At 56.8% G+C, this 13,266-nt stretch overlaps 3 protein-coding genes across 5 annotated transcripts; all 3 read right to left on the bottom strand.

The window, feature by feature from the left end:
* Positions 1 to 915: 915 nt before the first annotated feature.
* Positions 916 to 3,590, bottom strand: C1QB (complement C1q B chain). 2 transcript variants are annotated; one of them, XM_074848039.1, is made up of 3 exons: positions 3,420 to 3,590; positions 2,009 to 2,168; positions 916 to 1,641 (listed from the first exon to the last, which is right to left on the bottom strand). In XM_074848039.1, exons 1-3 carry the CDS (start codon positions 3,588 to 3,590, stop codon positions 1,067 to 1,069), a joined length of 906 nt encoding a protein of 301 aa, XP_074704140.1. In that variant the 3' UTR covers positions 916 to 1,066. The 2 variants fall into 2 exon arrangements, with proteins under 2 accessions (XP_074704140.1, XP_074704141.1); XM_074848040.1 differs by having other exon boundaries at positions 2,009 to 2,171; positions 3,420 to 3,469.
* A 988-nt stretch (positions 3,591 to 4,578) lies between these two features.
* Positions 4,579 to 6,754, bottom strand: C1QC (complement C1q C chain). The gene is made up of 3 exons (XM_074848003.1): positions 6,651 to 6,754; positions 5,818 to 6,007; positions 4,579 to 5,581 (listed from the first exon to the last, which is right to left on the bottom strand). Exons 2-3 carry the CDS (start codon positions 5,996 to 5,998, stop codon positions 5,025 to 5,027), a joined length of 738 nt encoding a protein of 245 aa, XP_074704104.1. The 5' UTR covers positions 5,999 to 6,007; positions 6,651 to 6,754; the 3' UTR covers positions 4,579 to 5,024.
* A 1,168-nt stretch (positions 6,755 to 7,922) lies between these two features.
* On the bottom strand, positions 7,923 to 10,176 carry C1QA (complement C1q A chain). Of its 2 annotated transcripts, none has more exons than XM_074848061.1 (3): positions 10,055 to 10,176; positions 9,123 to 9,291; positions 7,923 to 8,978 (listed from the first exon to the last, which is right to left on the bottom strand). In XM_074848061.1, the coding sequence occupies exons 2-3, from the start codon at positions 9,283 to 9,285 to the stop codon at positions 8,410 to 8,412; spliced, it is 732 nt and encodes a 243-aa protein (XP_074704162.1). In that variant the 5' UTR covers positions 9,286 to 9,291; positions 10,055 to 10,176; the 3' UTR covers positions 7,923 to 8,409. The 2 variants fall into 2 exon arrangements, with proteins under 2 accessions (XP_074704162.1, XP_074704163.1); XM_074848062.1 differs by lacking the exon at positions 10,055 to 10,176 and adding an exon at positions 9,836 to 9,949.
* Positions 10,177 to 13,266: the final 3,090 nt, after the last annotated feature.

The following is a 13,266-nucleotide window of genomic DNA, read 5'->3' as shown; positions in this document are numbered from 1 at the left end:
GGAGCCACAAGCAGAGCTTAGTGGCGATGCTTCACAAAAACCAGTGCATATCCCACCACCCCCGCCCCCCCAAGACCCTTTATCATCATCCTCTTCATCTAGCCCCTTTCAAATCCCAGATCCCCACAAAAATTCTCCTCTTCTATGTCCTGAGTGCTCCGTGTACACCCCCATGGGCTTCACACTGCACAGCTGCCACAGCCACTTGCCCACCCAGGTACAATGCTTCATTGTCACCTGGGACAGGGACATCCTTGGGGTCTTCAGCTCTTATTCACGGGGAGATCTTTGGGTCCATCAGCTCTACTCTTAATAAAGACATCCCTGGGACGGCTTGGCTGTGCTGTAGGACCTACACGTGCTGGTCCTCTGCTGGGGTTATGGGGCTGCTCTGGACCCTGCCCAGCTGCACCAGGGGACAGCCATGTGCCCCACCCCTCTTCCATCATGGCATCAAACTCTGTCTTCCCCACATACACCTGGCTCATCTTGACACAAGCTTTGACAAACTTCTGTGGATATTCTTGTCACCACTACCCCAAGATAAAGTCTCAGAGGTTGGTGTCCCCAGATCCTACCATCCTCAGGACTATCCAGTACAGCACCATCTCCAGCGTCTCCCCATCTACCACCAGTACCCAGTGGCCTCAATATTCCCACTATGTTGTGTGTCCCACCCACTGTTAGAGACCAGGCTTCCTCTCTGTGTTCTCCTAACCCTGGGCTGGGACTTTCTCTGGGTGGCTCTGGAAGGAGATACTCAGCAGGAACTGCATGAATTGTCTGGCTCTGCTCAGCAGTAATGAGATGCTAATGAGCCGAGGCTGCACCCAGGGGTGCGGAAGGCAATGCCCTGGTTCTCTGAGCATTATGAGGGGGTAAGGAGGCAAATCCAAGGCAGGAAGAAACCAGCAGCACAATGAGCTGTCATTTAATGTGCAAGACCAGCAGCAGCGTGCTTAGGGCACCAAATCTGGAGCAAAAAGTCATTTCCAGGGGAATCTTCAGCCCTGCGGGGACCAACCAGCAACAGGAGAAGGGCTGCAAGAGGGACCCATTCAGCAGGCTAAACCTCGGGGAAGATGAGGAAGCCAGAGAAGATGCTGTCGGACCCTTCAATCCCCACCAGGGAGTTCTTCTCCGTTGGCTCCAGCCAGACAGACTCGTTCACTGCCATCTTGAGGACCACGCCACCCGTGGTGACCTGGTAGCTGCTGTGCACGTAGTCACAGAAGGTCACCACCTTGTCACCCCTGCTGCCACCCCGGCCCTTTTTCACATTGAGGCACAGGTTGCCCCTGGAGGTGACGTGGTAAGTGAAGTAGTAGATGCCCGGGACCCGGCAGGTGAAGCGGCCATACCGGTTCTCGTAATGGCCCTTCTCATTGGTGATGATGCGGTCGAAGCGGATGGGCACCTCCCGGCGTGGGTAGGAGCTAATGGTCCTGGCAGCAGAGAAGGCGGACTTGAGGGTGGCCTGGTAGTCACCAGAGTCCCCCTGAGGGCCAGGGGGTCCCATGGGACCTGGTAATCCCTTTGAACCTGGTGGGCCACTGGGGCCGATCTTCCCAGGGTGCCCTGGCAATCCTGGGTCTCCCTTCTCCCCTCTGTCTCCTTCATGCTCCACCCGGCCAGGGGGACCTAGAAAGCAGGAGGAAGAGTCGTCATAGTTGCAGCTGAGCCCCCACGGGTCTGCAGAGGGGGCACTGGGAAGGAAAGAGCAGGTACCTGTGCTGGGGTGCGGGTTAATGGAAACCCCTGCCCACCTGGCAGATGTGACACCCCTTGCTCTTGTGCAACCTTCCTCCCCAGGTTCCTCAGGGTTCTCCAGCCTGTCCAGCCCCTTCTGTCCCTGAGCATCACCCCCACCTGGTAACACCCCAGAGGGACTAGAGGAAAATGGATTACGTTCCCAGGACCATGTGTCTGGCCTTGCCTTTTCCTGGTCCTTCTTGTGTCCTTGGCATTCACAAGACAACGTTTTCCCCACTTGCAGCTTCCTACTTACCTTGTTCACCCTTTAGGCCATTCTCCCCATCTCTGCCGTTGCTGCCAGGCTGTCCTGGTGACCCTGGGATGCCTGGGATGGTGCCATAGGTCTTGCAGAGTGTGGCACTTGCAAGCTGCCCTCCAGCCAGACAGATCAACATTGCCCACACAGTCTGCATCTGCTGGAACACAGAAGGATGTTGAGAGGCTTGTCTTGGGCAGTGGGAGAGATGGAGAAGGCACTCTGTGCTGCTCTGGAGGACAATGACTAGAAGCATATTTGGGTAATACCATCAGGGAGAGAAAACATCCTGCTGCAGAGCCAAATCCGCTTTCCTGATATAGCCTTGGAGGGACCAGCCCCTTTGGGCATGGGAAGGCTTGTCAGTCTCTTCTCACTCTTAAATTACCAGTTTACAAGTGCCCAGAGCTTCAGCCACATGAATATCTGGGGACAGGTTAACCTGTCCCAGAAGTCTGATGTCCAGCCTGACCATGCTGCTGCCATGGGCATGTGCTGCAGGTCCCTACTGCTCTGAGTCCCTGCTACTCCCTCAGAGGAGAAATGCTCCATCCCATCTTAGGACCACACCTGCAGGGTAAAATCCTTCCCCAGGCCAGAGCAGTTTCATCATCTGCAAGGGGATAGCTCTTGCTTTCTACCAGCGTATCTGAGGGACAGCTTTAGTCTTTGCAGATGGCAACGTAACCCCCAAACCTGCCCTCCTAAACCCTGTGGATTCCCATTGTGCACTGCCACATGCCTGCTTCATCCCAGCAGCATTGCTGTATCTGGGGACAATCATCTAGGCTTCCAGTCCCTGGGGTCCCACCTTCCTTCTGCCCTCCCTGCGTCCCACAGCTCAGCTCCTTCCCCCAGCTCCTGCAACAGGTGCATGTGTGATAAGCACTGGGCATCTGGGGGCTGTATCTGGACATCACATCACCCCAGCCACACTCTCTGGCCTCAGGTGGACTTTCCCAGCACTGAAACTCTGGTGTCAGCAGGAAAAGAGGTCAGTGACTTGGATCCTCTAGCCCACAGCAGCTCCAATTTGGATGTGACAGGTACAAGGACTGATCTGCTGGCTCCCAACCCAAGTCCAGGCAGACAACAGGAGCATCTCAGGGCAGGAGATCACCCCCAGGGCACCTTTCAGACTGATGCTCAGTCCCTGATCACCCCTCTTGGCCTTTGCCATCTCCTTACTCCCTCTCCCCCTTTCCTCAGGCAAAGCAGGAGATGTCAGGGTCCCATCAGGCTTCTCCACCACTCCCAGCCTAGAAGCCTCCTTTCTCTTCTGCCCCAAGCCACAGCAAAATGTCAGTGATGCAGAGGCTGACTGTCACCCTGGTGCTGCCTGGTTCCCTGTGTGCTCCTATCTGCAGTGGGGAGCTGGGGCTCAGCCTTGCCGATGTCTTGCTCTTACCTTGAGCTTCTCACTGCACGGATGGGGAGATGGAGCGGGATACACCAACGTCCTGCCTGGAAATGACCACGAGATAAAGCAGAAGTTTGCTACAAGGGTTATTGTGAAAGGATCTGGGCCACATCCCTTTTTTATCTTTAGCTCCCACCCTTTCTTCAGTGGTACTTTCATATCCGCCATGAATGCTGTCCATCAGCTCAGCAGAACATGCTGTCCCCAAACAACACTCCGGGTCCCCCTAGGCATACAGCTCTGGCCCTGGGGAGAAGAGGGATGTCTGCTCTGCCCTGCAGGTTCCCTGGGACCTGCTCAGGTGTGCTTGCTATGGGGAACACTGCCGTGAGCTTCAGAGGAGTTTGGGGTAACCTCTTAGGACGGCAGAAATGAGCATGCGCTTAGCTAGCTTCCCTCAGGCTTCTCTGCACGTGCCCAGCTCAGCTGTGAGGTACTGGCAGGCCCAGAGGATGCTACAGGATGTCAGGTTTCATCACCTTGAATCTGTCCCCCAGACTCTCCTAAATGTTGCAGATGGGAAGTGATTTCACCCTGCAGTAAAAGCATTTCCAGTCCTGCTTTCTGCTGATGCTTTGTGGAAGGAAAGCACAGGATGTTTGCGGGAGATGACCTCCTTTTCCGCTGTACAATTTGTGACACCAGGAGAAATCTCCATTGGGTTCTGGTGGGCTCTGTAACTTCCACAGCCATGAGTCAGCTTGGTCTGGCTCAGGGAAGCCAGTGCTTCCCCTGTCCTGTCTCTGGTGAGGCTGGGACTCTGGAGATGTCCCAGCCATCGGATGCATGGCTATAAGACTTGCTGCGTGGCCTGTGGCCCTCTGCAACTGAATCGCATCTACTTGGAGGGGAGGGGGAGTATCAAGGCCCATGCTTGGAGGAGTCTTAGTCCCCTCTTAGGTGGGGGCTCTGTGCATGGACACAGGAACTGTCCCCTTCCTGCAGTCAGAGAGGGTTGTGAGTGGTGTGTGATGCCCACTGATACTAAGCACGACTGGGCCAGCGAGGGCTCAGGGATGTTCTGATGCCATGCAGATGTCCAGATGTTGTGCACACACACACATGCACGCGTGCACAGCACATCCATCTGGCCACACATGGGCTCCACCTGCAGAAAGGCAAGTCATGGAGGAAAAAACACTCTAGGCCAGGCACACTAGGGACATTTTTATTGACCCTTTCCACAGGCAGATTATGGCAAAGGTGCTGCGGCAAGCCTGTTCCAGGACACTTGGCTGTCCCTTGTGTGACACAGGTGGGAAGGGGAAAGATGCAGAGAGATCTCTGGCTCCAGCAGCAGAAGGTAATGTGGGGTTAGCAGGGTGAATGCATATGGCAGTGCCAGCAGGATGCTGGGGGCTTGGCACTCTGGGTGAAGATGCATCCAGATGTGCCTGTCCCCTCTGTTCAGCGGCTGCCTGCGCTCGGTTCCCAGGCCAGGGGGTTGTGTCTGGCAGCTGGGGTTGACCCCCTTGCAGGGGCTTCCCACCCGGCAGAGAAACCTGAGGCATCAGCAACAGCCTGGCGGTGAGCAGCAGTGTTTTCAGGGCAGGGTGAAGAGGTCAGCGTGCTAGGGTGGGCTCTGGTGGTCCTCTAGTCCGGGAAGAGCAGGAACCCCGAGAAGATGCTGTCAGAGTTGCCGACGCCCACCATGCCGTTGTAGTCATTCACCGCCAGCCAAACCTCATTCCCAGCACCCAGGCGGAGGAGGACCCCACCAGAGCTCACCTGCATGGTGTTAGTCTTGTGGTCACAGAAGCTGGCCATTTTGGTGTCGTCCTTGTACAGACTGACGCAGAGGTTGGCTGTCTGTGAGGTGTGGAAGACAAAGTAATAAAGGCCAGGGATCTTGCAAGTGAACTTGCCCGTGGCAGTGTTGTAATCATGGTTGGTGTTGGTGATGACGTGGTTGAACACCACGGGGACGTTCTTCAGGGGGTGCTCACTGGTCTGTCTCGTCACTGAAAATGCTGACTGGTGCTTCTGCTTGTAGCTGCCTGGTATACCTGGCTCTCCAGCCATGCCCATTGTCCCAGGGTCTCCAGGGGGACCAGGGGGACCAATGGGGCCAGTCTTGCCTGGCAAGCCAGGGATGCCTGGTTCCCCTTTCATGCCCTTGGGCCCTTGTGTTGCAGGAGTGGCTGGGATGCCTGTGGGGCAGTGGAGAGTGAAAGGGAAACAGTGTCAATGGGAGGATGTGGGGAGATGTTCCACCAGCCCCTTCCCTGGGGCAGGAGAGGGTGGTTGCCTCTCTCCAGCCTACTCTCCTCCTTCCCTGTCCACAGAGGATGCTCTCCACTGCCTGAAAACCAAGGCGGACTGGCCACAGAGGACTCAGTGGCCCCGCCTCCAACAGCCTTCGTTGTTCTCCTCCTTGCTCACTCACCTGGCTCGCCTTTGGCTCCCTTCAGACCATCCCGGCCATCCTTGCCTGGCACACCTGGCATGCCAGGCAGGCCTGGAGCCCCATAGCAGCTGTGAGGGGCATCTCCAGTCACAGCAGACTCTAAATTCAGGAGTAGGAGGGTGAGGCCCAGACCGAGCTGCTCCCAGAAGCTCTGGCCCATTTTGGTGCTCTGGAGCATGGAAAGGAAAAGAAAGTGCTTAGGGTGAGGGGGCATAGGAGGGTGGCTTCCAGGCTATGGGGCAAAGGAGGTACTGTGCTACGAGACTGACTGCACCAGGAGCACCTGGCTGCAATGTCTGGGCCCTCAGTGCCCCCCCCATACCAATTTCCAGGTGGTGGGGAAGCAGATATGTGGAGATGGACCCTGAGCTCAACCCCAGGGCAGCCCCTGATGGCACAAGGGTGGTTGGACTTTCAGTCTGGATGGAGCCATGAGATCTTGTGGCCAAGCCCAAAGCTCTCCCAGTCCAGTGTCCTGAATCCCCCGCAGATGAATATGCCACCGCAGACTGTTACACCATGCAGCACTGAGGCTGGAGCTCCCCGGACCCAGAAGATCTCACCCCCCTTCCAGCAGCAGCCTGACTTTCCTGGCTCTGCCAGTCAGCTGGGGATCTCCCAGGACAGTGCCTGGCCCAGGGGACTGGGTTTTCCCCCAGCAAGGGCAAGCGTGCATCCCCCCGCCATGACATGTGTGCAGCCTGGCAGTGCCTCTGTCTCCTTCTCCTCCTCTCACATAGCCCAGCACTGTGCTGGACCCCCCGTCTCCACACAGCCCACCCCAAAGAGATGAACCCTGCAGCACCTCTTACCTCTGATGGGGGGAGCAGAGTACGGGATCCTGCTCTGTTGAGCCCTCTGGCTGCTGTGGGCACTGCCTGCTGGCACAGCACAGCGTGGGTGACTCTCCGTGACACTCTCCTGGAGGAAGTTGCAGAGCTAAGAAAGGGCTCTTGGGGGCTCAGAACACCCAGTTGGCCCCCAGCTGAGTTTCACATCCTCCTGCCTGATTGTTTCCTCTGAGCAAGCACTTTCTTGGCTGTCCAGTGAGATCTGCACTCATGTCACCGCAGCAACTCAAGGACAGAGGTGGGATGAGCCTCTGCCAAGAGATGTGCCACAAACCCTCCAACCACCATGGAGACTAACGCTCCACAAATCGCCTCCCTTTCACCCGTCCTTAACTCATTTAGGAGGAGAAGGGCAGTGAGCAGACATGGAGCAGGGCCTCAGGACAGCTCCACAGAGCCTGTGCAACAGAGGGCTGGTGCAAGGTCATTGCCTGGCTCTGAAGGGAAATACTACACCCCTAGGCAATGGGACTGAAGGATGTTTCTCCTTGAGGGTTTCTGACCTGCAGGCTGGCTGGCCTCTCTGCACCTTGCCCTGTGCTCATCCAGCTCTGCTGGGTGCCGGATTTGCAGGGCCCCCAGCAACCCTGGTTCAGGGTGTTGCCCTTTGCAGCTGACCTGGCCTCTTCCTCATTGCTCCAGGAATGGAGACATTTGACTGCCCAGCATGTGTGTAGCAGCTCCTCCGAGTAGCAGTCCCAGGGTATGACATCTGCGTGGCTTCCCTGATGTTTTTTCACTGCCTGACACCTGCCCAGCCTGCTATACTGCCCATTAGTCTCACTCCAAGCCAAAGAGAGAAGAGCATAGCCTCATAACTCCACCACCATCACCCACAACCCCATCAGTCACCCTGATATCCCTGTCCCTCCTTGCGGAAAGGCTGGAGGACCACAGCTGCCTTTCCTCTTCCTGGGAGAGTTTGGGTACTAACAGAGGACCATGCGGGTGGGTGGTCTGCTGCCTGTATTTACCCTTGTAGAGGACAGCTAGCGTGGAGTCATGAGAGAAAGGACACACATAGGCTAGTCCCAGAGATTTCCCGTTCCTCCCTGTAAGTGCCAGCTCTGTTTGTTCACTCAGTTCCCTCCTGTCCTTCTGCCTTTGCAGTTGGGGTCTGAGCTTGGCTAGGGGCAAGCTGGGATTGCTTCTCTCCCTGGGCAGCTTGGACAGGGGCCCAGGACATTGGTGGTTTGGGGAAGATGCACGAATAAGAAAGAAAACCCAAGCAGCTGTCGTGGAAACAGGTTTTATTTATACTGATGGGGAGGATGTGAGAGGCAGTAGGGGCCCGGCACCAGAAAGGTATTTGCAATGGTTAGTGTAGCAGAAGCAGTGGCATGCAGTGACTGCCCACTCAGGAGCAAAGAGCCACAGCTGGTGAATGGCTCCAGTGACAACTGGGCCCCTCCAGTGTGGGGTCTGAGCACCCAGGAGCAGAAAGGACTGCTGGGGCCAGGAGTCCTCTGCCTCCAGGATGGAGCAGGCAGGCTCCGCACGGAGGTAACTGCTAGCAGGGGTCTCACTGCTGCAGTGGTGACCCACAGCCTGGCCACTTTGTGACACTGGTGGAAGCACAGGACCCATCTGGTGGCTCAATCTGGGGCCATCCCCTTTTTGCTGTGGTACTAAACCATCCCACGCACTCACAGGGGGAAAACACATGCAGGCACACACACCGCAATGCTCTGGTGCTAAGCAGGTCCGGACTGTGGGTCCATCAGCCCGTCTGCGGGAACAGCATGAAGCCGCTGAAGACGCTGTCTGCCTCAGAGCCGCTGTAAATCTTGCTGCCCCTGACATGGTCAGTGCTGATGGAGACCTGGTCACCCACAACTAGGCTGAGCACACTGCTGCCCGAGTTCACCTGCAGGATGTCACGGCTGTTGTAATCGCAGAAGCTGACCACGTGCTCCCGGTTCTTGGTGATGCTCAGGCAGAGGTCCCCGCTGGAGACCACCTGGTAGGCAAAGTAGTAGAGCCCGGGGACGCGGCAGGTGAACTCCCCAGTCTCAGGACTGTAGGAGTTCTCCTGGTTGGTGATGATGTTGTCGAACACCACTGTCCTGCCCATAGACGGTGGGGACTTCCGTGAGGCAGAGAAGGCAGGACGCGGCTGCTCCAGGATATTGCCAACTTTCCCCTTGTTCCCCCTCGGCCCCGGCTGCCCTACGGGCCCAGGGAGACCATGCAGGCCGTGGTAGCCCCGGTTCCCTGGGATGCCAGGAAGCCCTGGTTCACCTGCATCCCCTTTGAGTCCCCGGATGCCCGTCCTCTGTGTTGATTTCCCTGGGGACAGGTGGTGAGAAGGAGTAGTTCATGCACATCTGACATCTCCTGAGCTGCTCCCACAGCCCATGACGCTCCTCCTACCAAGAGGAGGCTTGAGGATCCCAGGCCACCCACACCACACATCCCCAGGCTCCCTCTTACCTGGCTCTCCCATGTCACCCTTCTGCCCTGGCCTCCCATCTAGGCCAGGGATTCCCGGGAAGCCGTCCTTGCCATCTGGTGCCCGACACACGTCCTGCAGCAGGGCCATGCCCAACACTGCTGCCAGCGTGCTGGTCACCAACCAAAGCTTGAGTTTCATCATGCCTCCCTGCAAGCACAGGGGTGGGAGCATTGGGGATGGAGACAAACACACAGCAAGCACACAGCTGCACCATGGACACAGACATGCAAGTGCTCTCATCAGATGCATGCACAGAGCTACCACGCCACCCGTGTGTTGTCCGATACAGATAGCTGGATACCACATACCACTTCATGGAAGGATTTTTTGAGGCTGTTTCCTTGTGTGATATGAAATCACTGATGTTACTGAAAATCTCTGACACGTGCCTATGACAGGGCTGTGGAATTGGAAAGCCCAGGATGGGGAGAACAACATAAACCCTTTGGTGCATGTCCTGGTGATGGGTGTTCACACATCAGATGCGTGCAGAGGATGCTGCTTCCAGTGTTGGGGGAGCAAGCACTGATGTACAGGGCAGTGGTCACGTATGAAAGAGAGCACAGATGAGGAAGGGATGCAAAGAGACATGACAGAGGAGGGATAAACAGGAAGGGGGTAAATAGGCAAAAGGGATCTCCAACACACAGAGCTGGGAGAGAGGACGGATGTCCAGAGCACAGAGACCTACCCCAAAACCTGAGGTACTCAGCCTGGGACAAGCCTGCAGAGCCCAGTGATGTCGACAACCACGTGGAGCAAGGACAGATTCCTGCAGCCCCTGTCTCCCTGCAACACCTTCTCCCCCTTTTCCTGCTTTAAACCCCTGCGGAGTGGGGAAGTGAAGAAAGGAGGGGGACAGGGTGGTGGCAGAGGAAGCATGTGTCCCCAGCTATTTGGGGTGACTTACCTCCTTGCTGGGGCTGAAGACAGACCAGTCTGAGCAGCAGCTCTGTTTGCTGGAAGCCCTTCCCTAGGAGCAGGGGGGAAGAGGAGCAGGGTGGGGGGGATCTACTTGCACGCGCAGTGGTTTGCCGGGTTGGGAAAGAGAAGTGCCAAGTTTCACTTTCTCTGCACAAGAGAGAAACTTGTTCCCCTTTCTGTGCTCGACCCTAGCTGTTTCCAGTCAGGGAACAGCTTGGTCAGCAAAAATGCAGGACCCGCAGCAGGGACTGGTGGTGACAGGGCATAAGGCAACAGAAAGGTAGAGATGCCCAAAGGCATGCCACAGCTTTGTGGTGAAGGAGGTGACAGGTGACATGAGCAGTAGGTGGCATGGCCATCCAAGGGATGCTTGGTGAGGCCCAGGGGTAGCTCCTGGTCTGGGTGATGGGCAGAGCGTGGTGGTCACCAGTACCCAGCCTTGTCATCGTGGCTGCTTGGGACTGACCCCTCCAGATGGCCACCTTGGCACCACACCCTGATGGAGCAGAGCTCTGGAAAAGGGATTGTCAGTGCCTGTGTGGCTCAGCAGGGCCTCCAGCATCCTTGATGAGACATGTCCTTCCCACTGACCTCACTTCAGTGGTTTGGGGACCGTGTCTCTGTAATAGAGTGGGAGAAGATGGGGGTCTCTGGCACCTAGGTTGCTCCCAGTTGCCTTTGAGTGGCTGTGCCTTGCACTAACCAGATCTGTTCAACCCCAGGAGCAAAACCCAGACCTGCAAAATGTAAAAGCCAATGCTTCACACCACCGAGCCCAGGGATGGTGCCCAGGGATGTGCATTCAGCTCTGCCACAAAAGAGCCCCAAAATGCCACCAGTGTCCAAGCTCCACTGCAGCAGGGAGCAGAGGGATGGGACGTGCCCCAGTGACCCCAGCAGGTGAACATCCTTGGGACCCTGGGGACAAGTCAGGCCACTCCATGGGGCACGCAGTGTGTGGCTAGGAGGGGCTTTCTGATACATAGCCACTGCAGTCTCCTTTCAGGAATCCTGTGGCAGCTGCACTGACCTTCATGAGACAGTGGCATTTGGGTCCCCAAAGCAAATGCAGCAACAGCTGGAGCTCAGGGGAGGATGTTCAAGGAAAAAGGATGGCGTGCAGGCCTTGGGATTGGGGGGGGGGGGGGAGGTGTGCTGGAAAGGGGGGCTGGAAAACCCTCTGTTCCCCCTGCCTGCTGCCTCTAGAGGTCACAAGGAAGGTGTTGCATTGTTTAAAAAACAGCTGAAAAAGGGAATGACTGGTGTGAAACCAAAAATCAGCCCAGAGACCCCAGCCAGATGAAACTTCGTTCACCAGTGCATCTCCATTAATAATTACCTTTGGAGATCTGTCACTGAGCTGGTCTTTAATTCATTGAATATATGCCCTCTTAATGCAATATAATACACATTTTCAATCAAAATGTCACCCCATAATAAATCAGATGCCCAGAAGAAATGCAATTTTATTTTATCAGCAGAGTTCCTCTATCAACCAGACCTGTAATCGTGTCAAGAAAAGATGACAGGTGAGTTTGAAAATACTTACCTTCCACAAAACAGTGTTTCTGGACAGTAATTGTATTTCTGCCCTAATGCCCTTTCTTAACATACAGCCAAAATGAGACCACTCCATCATTTCATCCTGGATTGATCGATGGCTGTGTCCTAGTGCTCCTGTGTCCTTTGTCCCTGACTGTCCTCTTAACCTTATTTAAATGCTGAGTTACAGGGGGCTGGTTACTGGTTTTCAGCATCTCCTGGAAGCTGGTGTTGGTCCAGACAGCAGCTCCTCCAGGTCCTTGAGACTCCTGAGCGGTGCTTTGGCTTTCAGCGTTGCTGTGTTCAAGCCAAGCCTTCCTCTCCCATCCTCTGAGCATCTCCTCCTCCTCCTCTTGATCTGAGGCTGGAATGTCGGCAGCTCCAGGAGGTGGCTGCCTGCGGGCAGCCGCGGATGAGCCATCCCGGAGGATGCACAAAACCACCTCCAGCCTGGCACAGCGCTCCCTGCCCTTCCCATCGGGGTGTCCCCGGGAGCGGGCGGTGGCCGCGGCCGGGGCCGGGGCTGTGGCGGAGCCGCGGGTGACACACCGCGAGGTGGCAGTGCTGCCCCGCCAGAGCGCGGCACCTCCGCCACGCCTCGGCCTCCCCCCCCGACAGCAGCGGCGGGGGTGACCCCCCCCGTGTACCCAGAGGAGGGATGTCCGGCTGCAGAGGAGCCCACGGGCAGCTCTGCCTCGGCACCCAGAGACCACCCGGCGTGAGCCGGAGTAACGCAGCTGCCTCCTGCAAACAGTCGCAGTGGGGCCACAGACGCCCTTTCCCCCAGGCTGGGGGCAGTGTGGCACCCCCTGAGACTAGGGGAGAATCACAGAATCCTCTAGGTTGGAAAAGCCCTTGAAGCTCCTCCAGTCCAACCATGAACCTCACCCTGACCGTTCCCAACTCCACCAGATCCCTCAGCGCTGGGTCAACCCGACTCTTCAACCCCTCCAGGGATGGGGACTCCCCCCCTGCCCTGGGCAGCCCATTCCAACGCCCAACAACCCCTTCTGCAAAGAAATCCTTCCTAAGAGCCAGTCTGACCCTGCCCTGGCGCAGCTTGAGGCCTCGTCAGTAACCTGCTTGGAAGAATCCCATGGGATACAGCCCTGGAGAGAAGGTGTGAGTGGTCATGAAGGCCTGGCAGGTTATCCCTGCTGCATCCCACCAGCACCACCGTCAGCAGGCTCCAGCAGGGAGAAGGGGCAAGGACGACGGAGAATGCCCCAGATGGCATGAAATGGGGCCAAGCCCAAGGCAGAGGGGAAGGTGGATGTACGCTGGAGGAGCCAGAGGATGTAGGTGCACTGCAAAGCCCCAGGCAGCACCAAAACCAGCCCCAAAGAGGACAGCCCTGGTTCTGGGGGAACCTGACCACTCTGGTGAGCAGCCACGTCATTTAGGGCACTTGCCGTGGCCTCCTGGCTCTGCTGCAGACCCAGCCTTGCTCTGGATGGATTTTACCCTGAGCAGCCAGGATGGGCCATGGGGCAGCTCCTGCAACTCCTTGCTGCCCTTCCACCTGGTGGTGCCAGGCAAGATAGGTCAGTGTCATCTCGGCCTTGCACCCCTTTGTGGAGGAAAAGTGACCCCTGCAAAGCCTCCTCCCTGCATCGCCAGTGCCCGCAGGCACACAGGAGCTGCCTGACAGCAGAC

This window comes from Strix aluco, chromosome 22 (assembly GCF_031877795.1).
Source record: "Strix aluco isolate bStrAlu1 chromosome 22, bStrAlu1.hap1, whole genome shotgun sequence".
NCBI classification, from domain to species: domain Eukaryota; kingdom Metazoa; phylum Chordata; class Aves; order Strigiformes; family Strigidae; genus Strix; species Strix aluco.
Note: the sequence above shows the minus strand (reverse complement) of the source record. Positions and strands in the feature narration are given on the sequence as shown.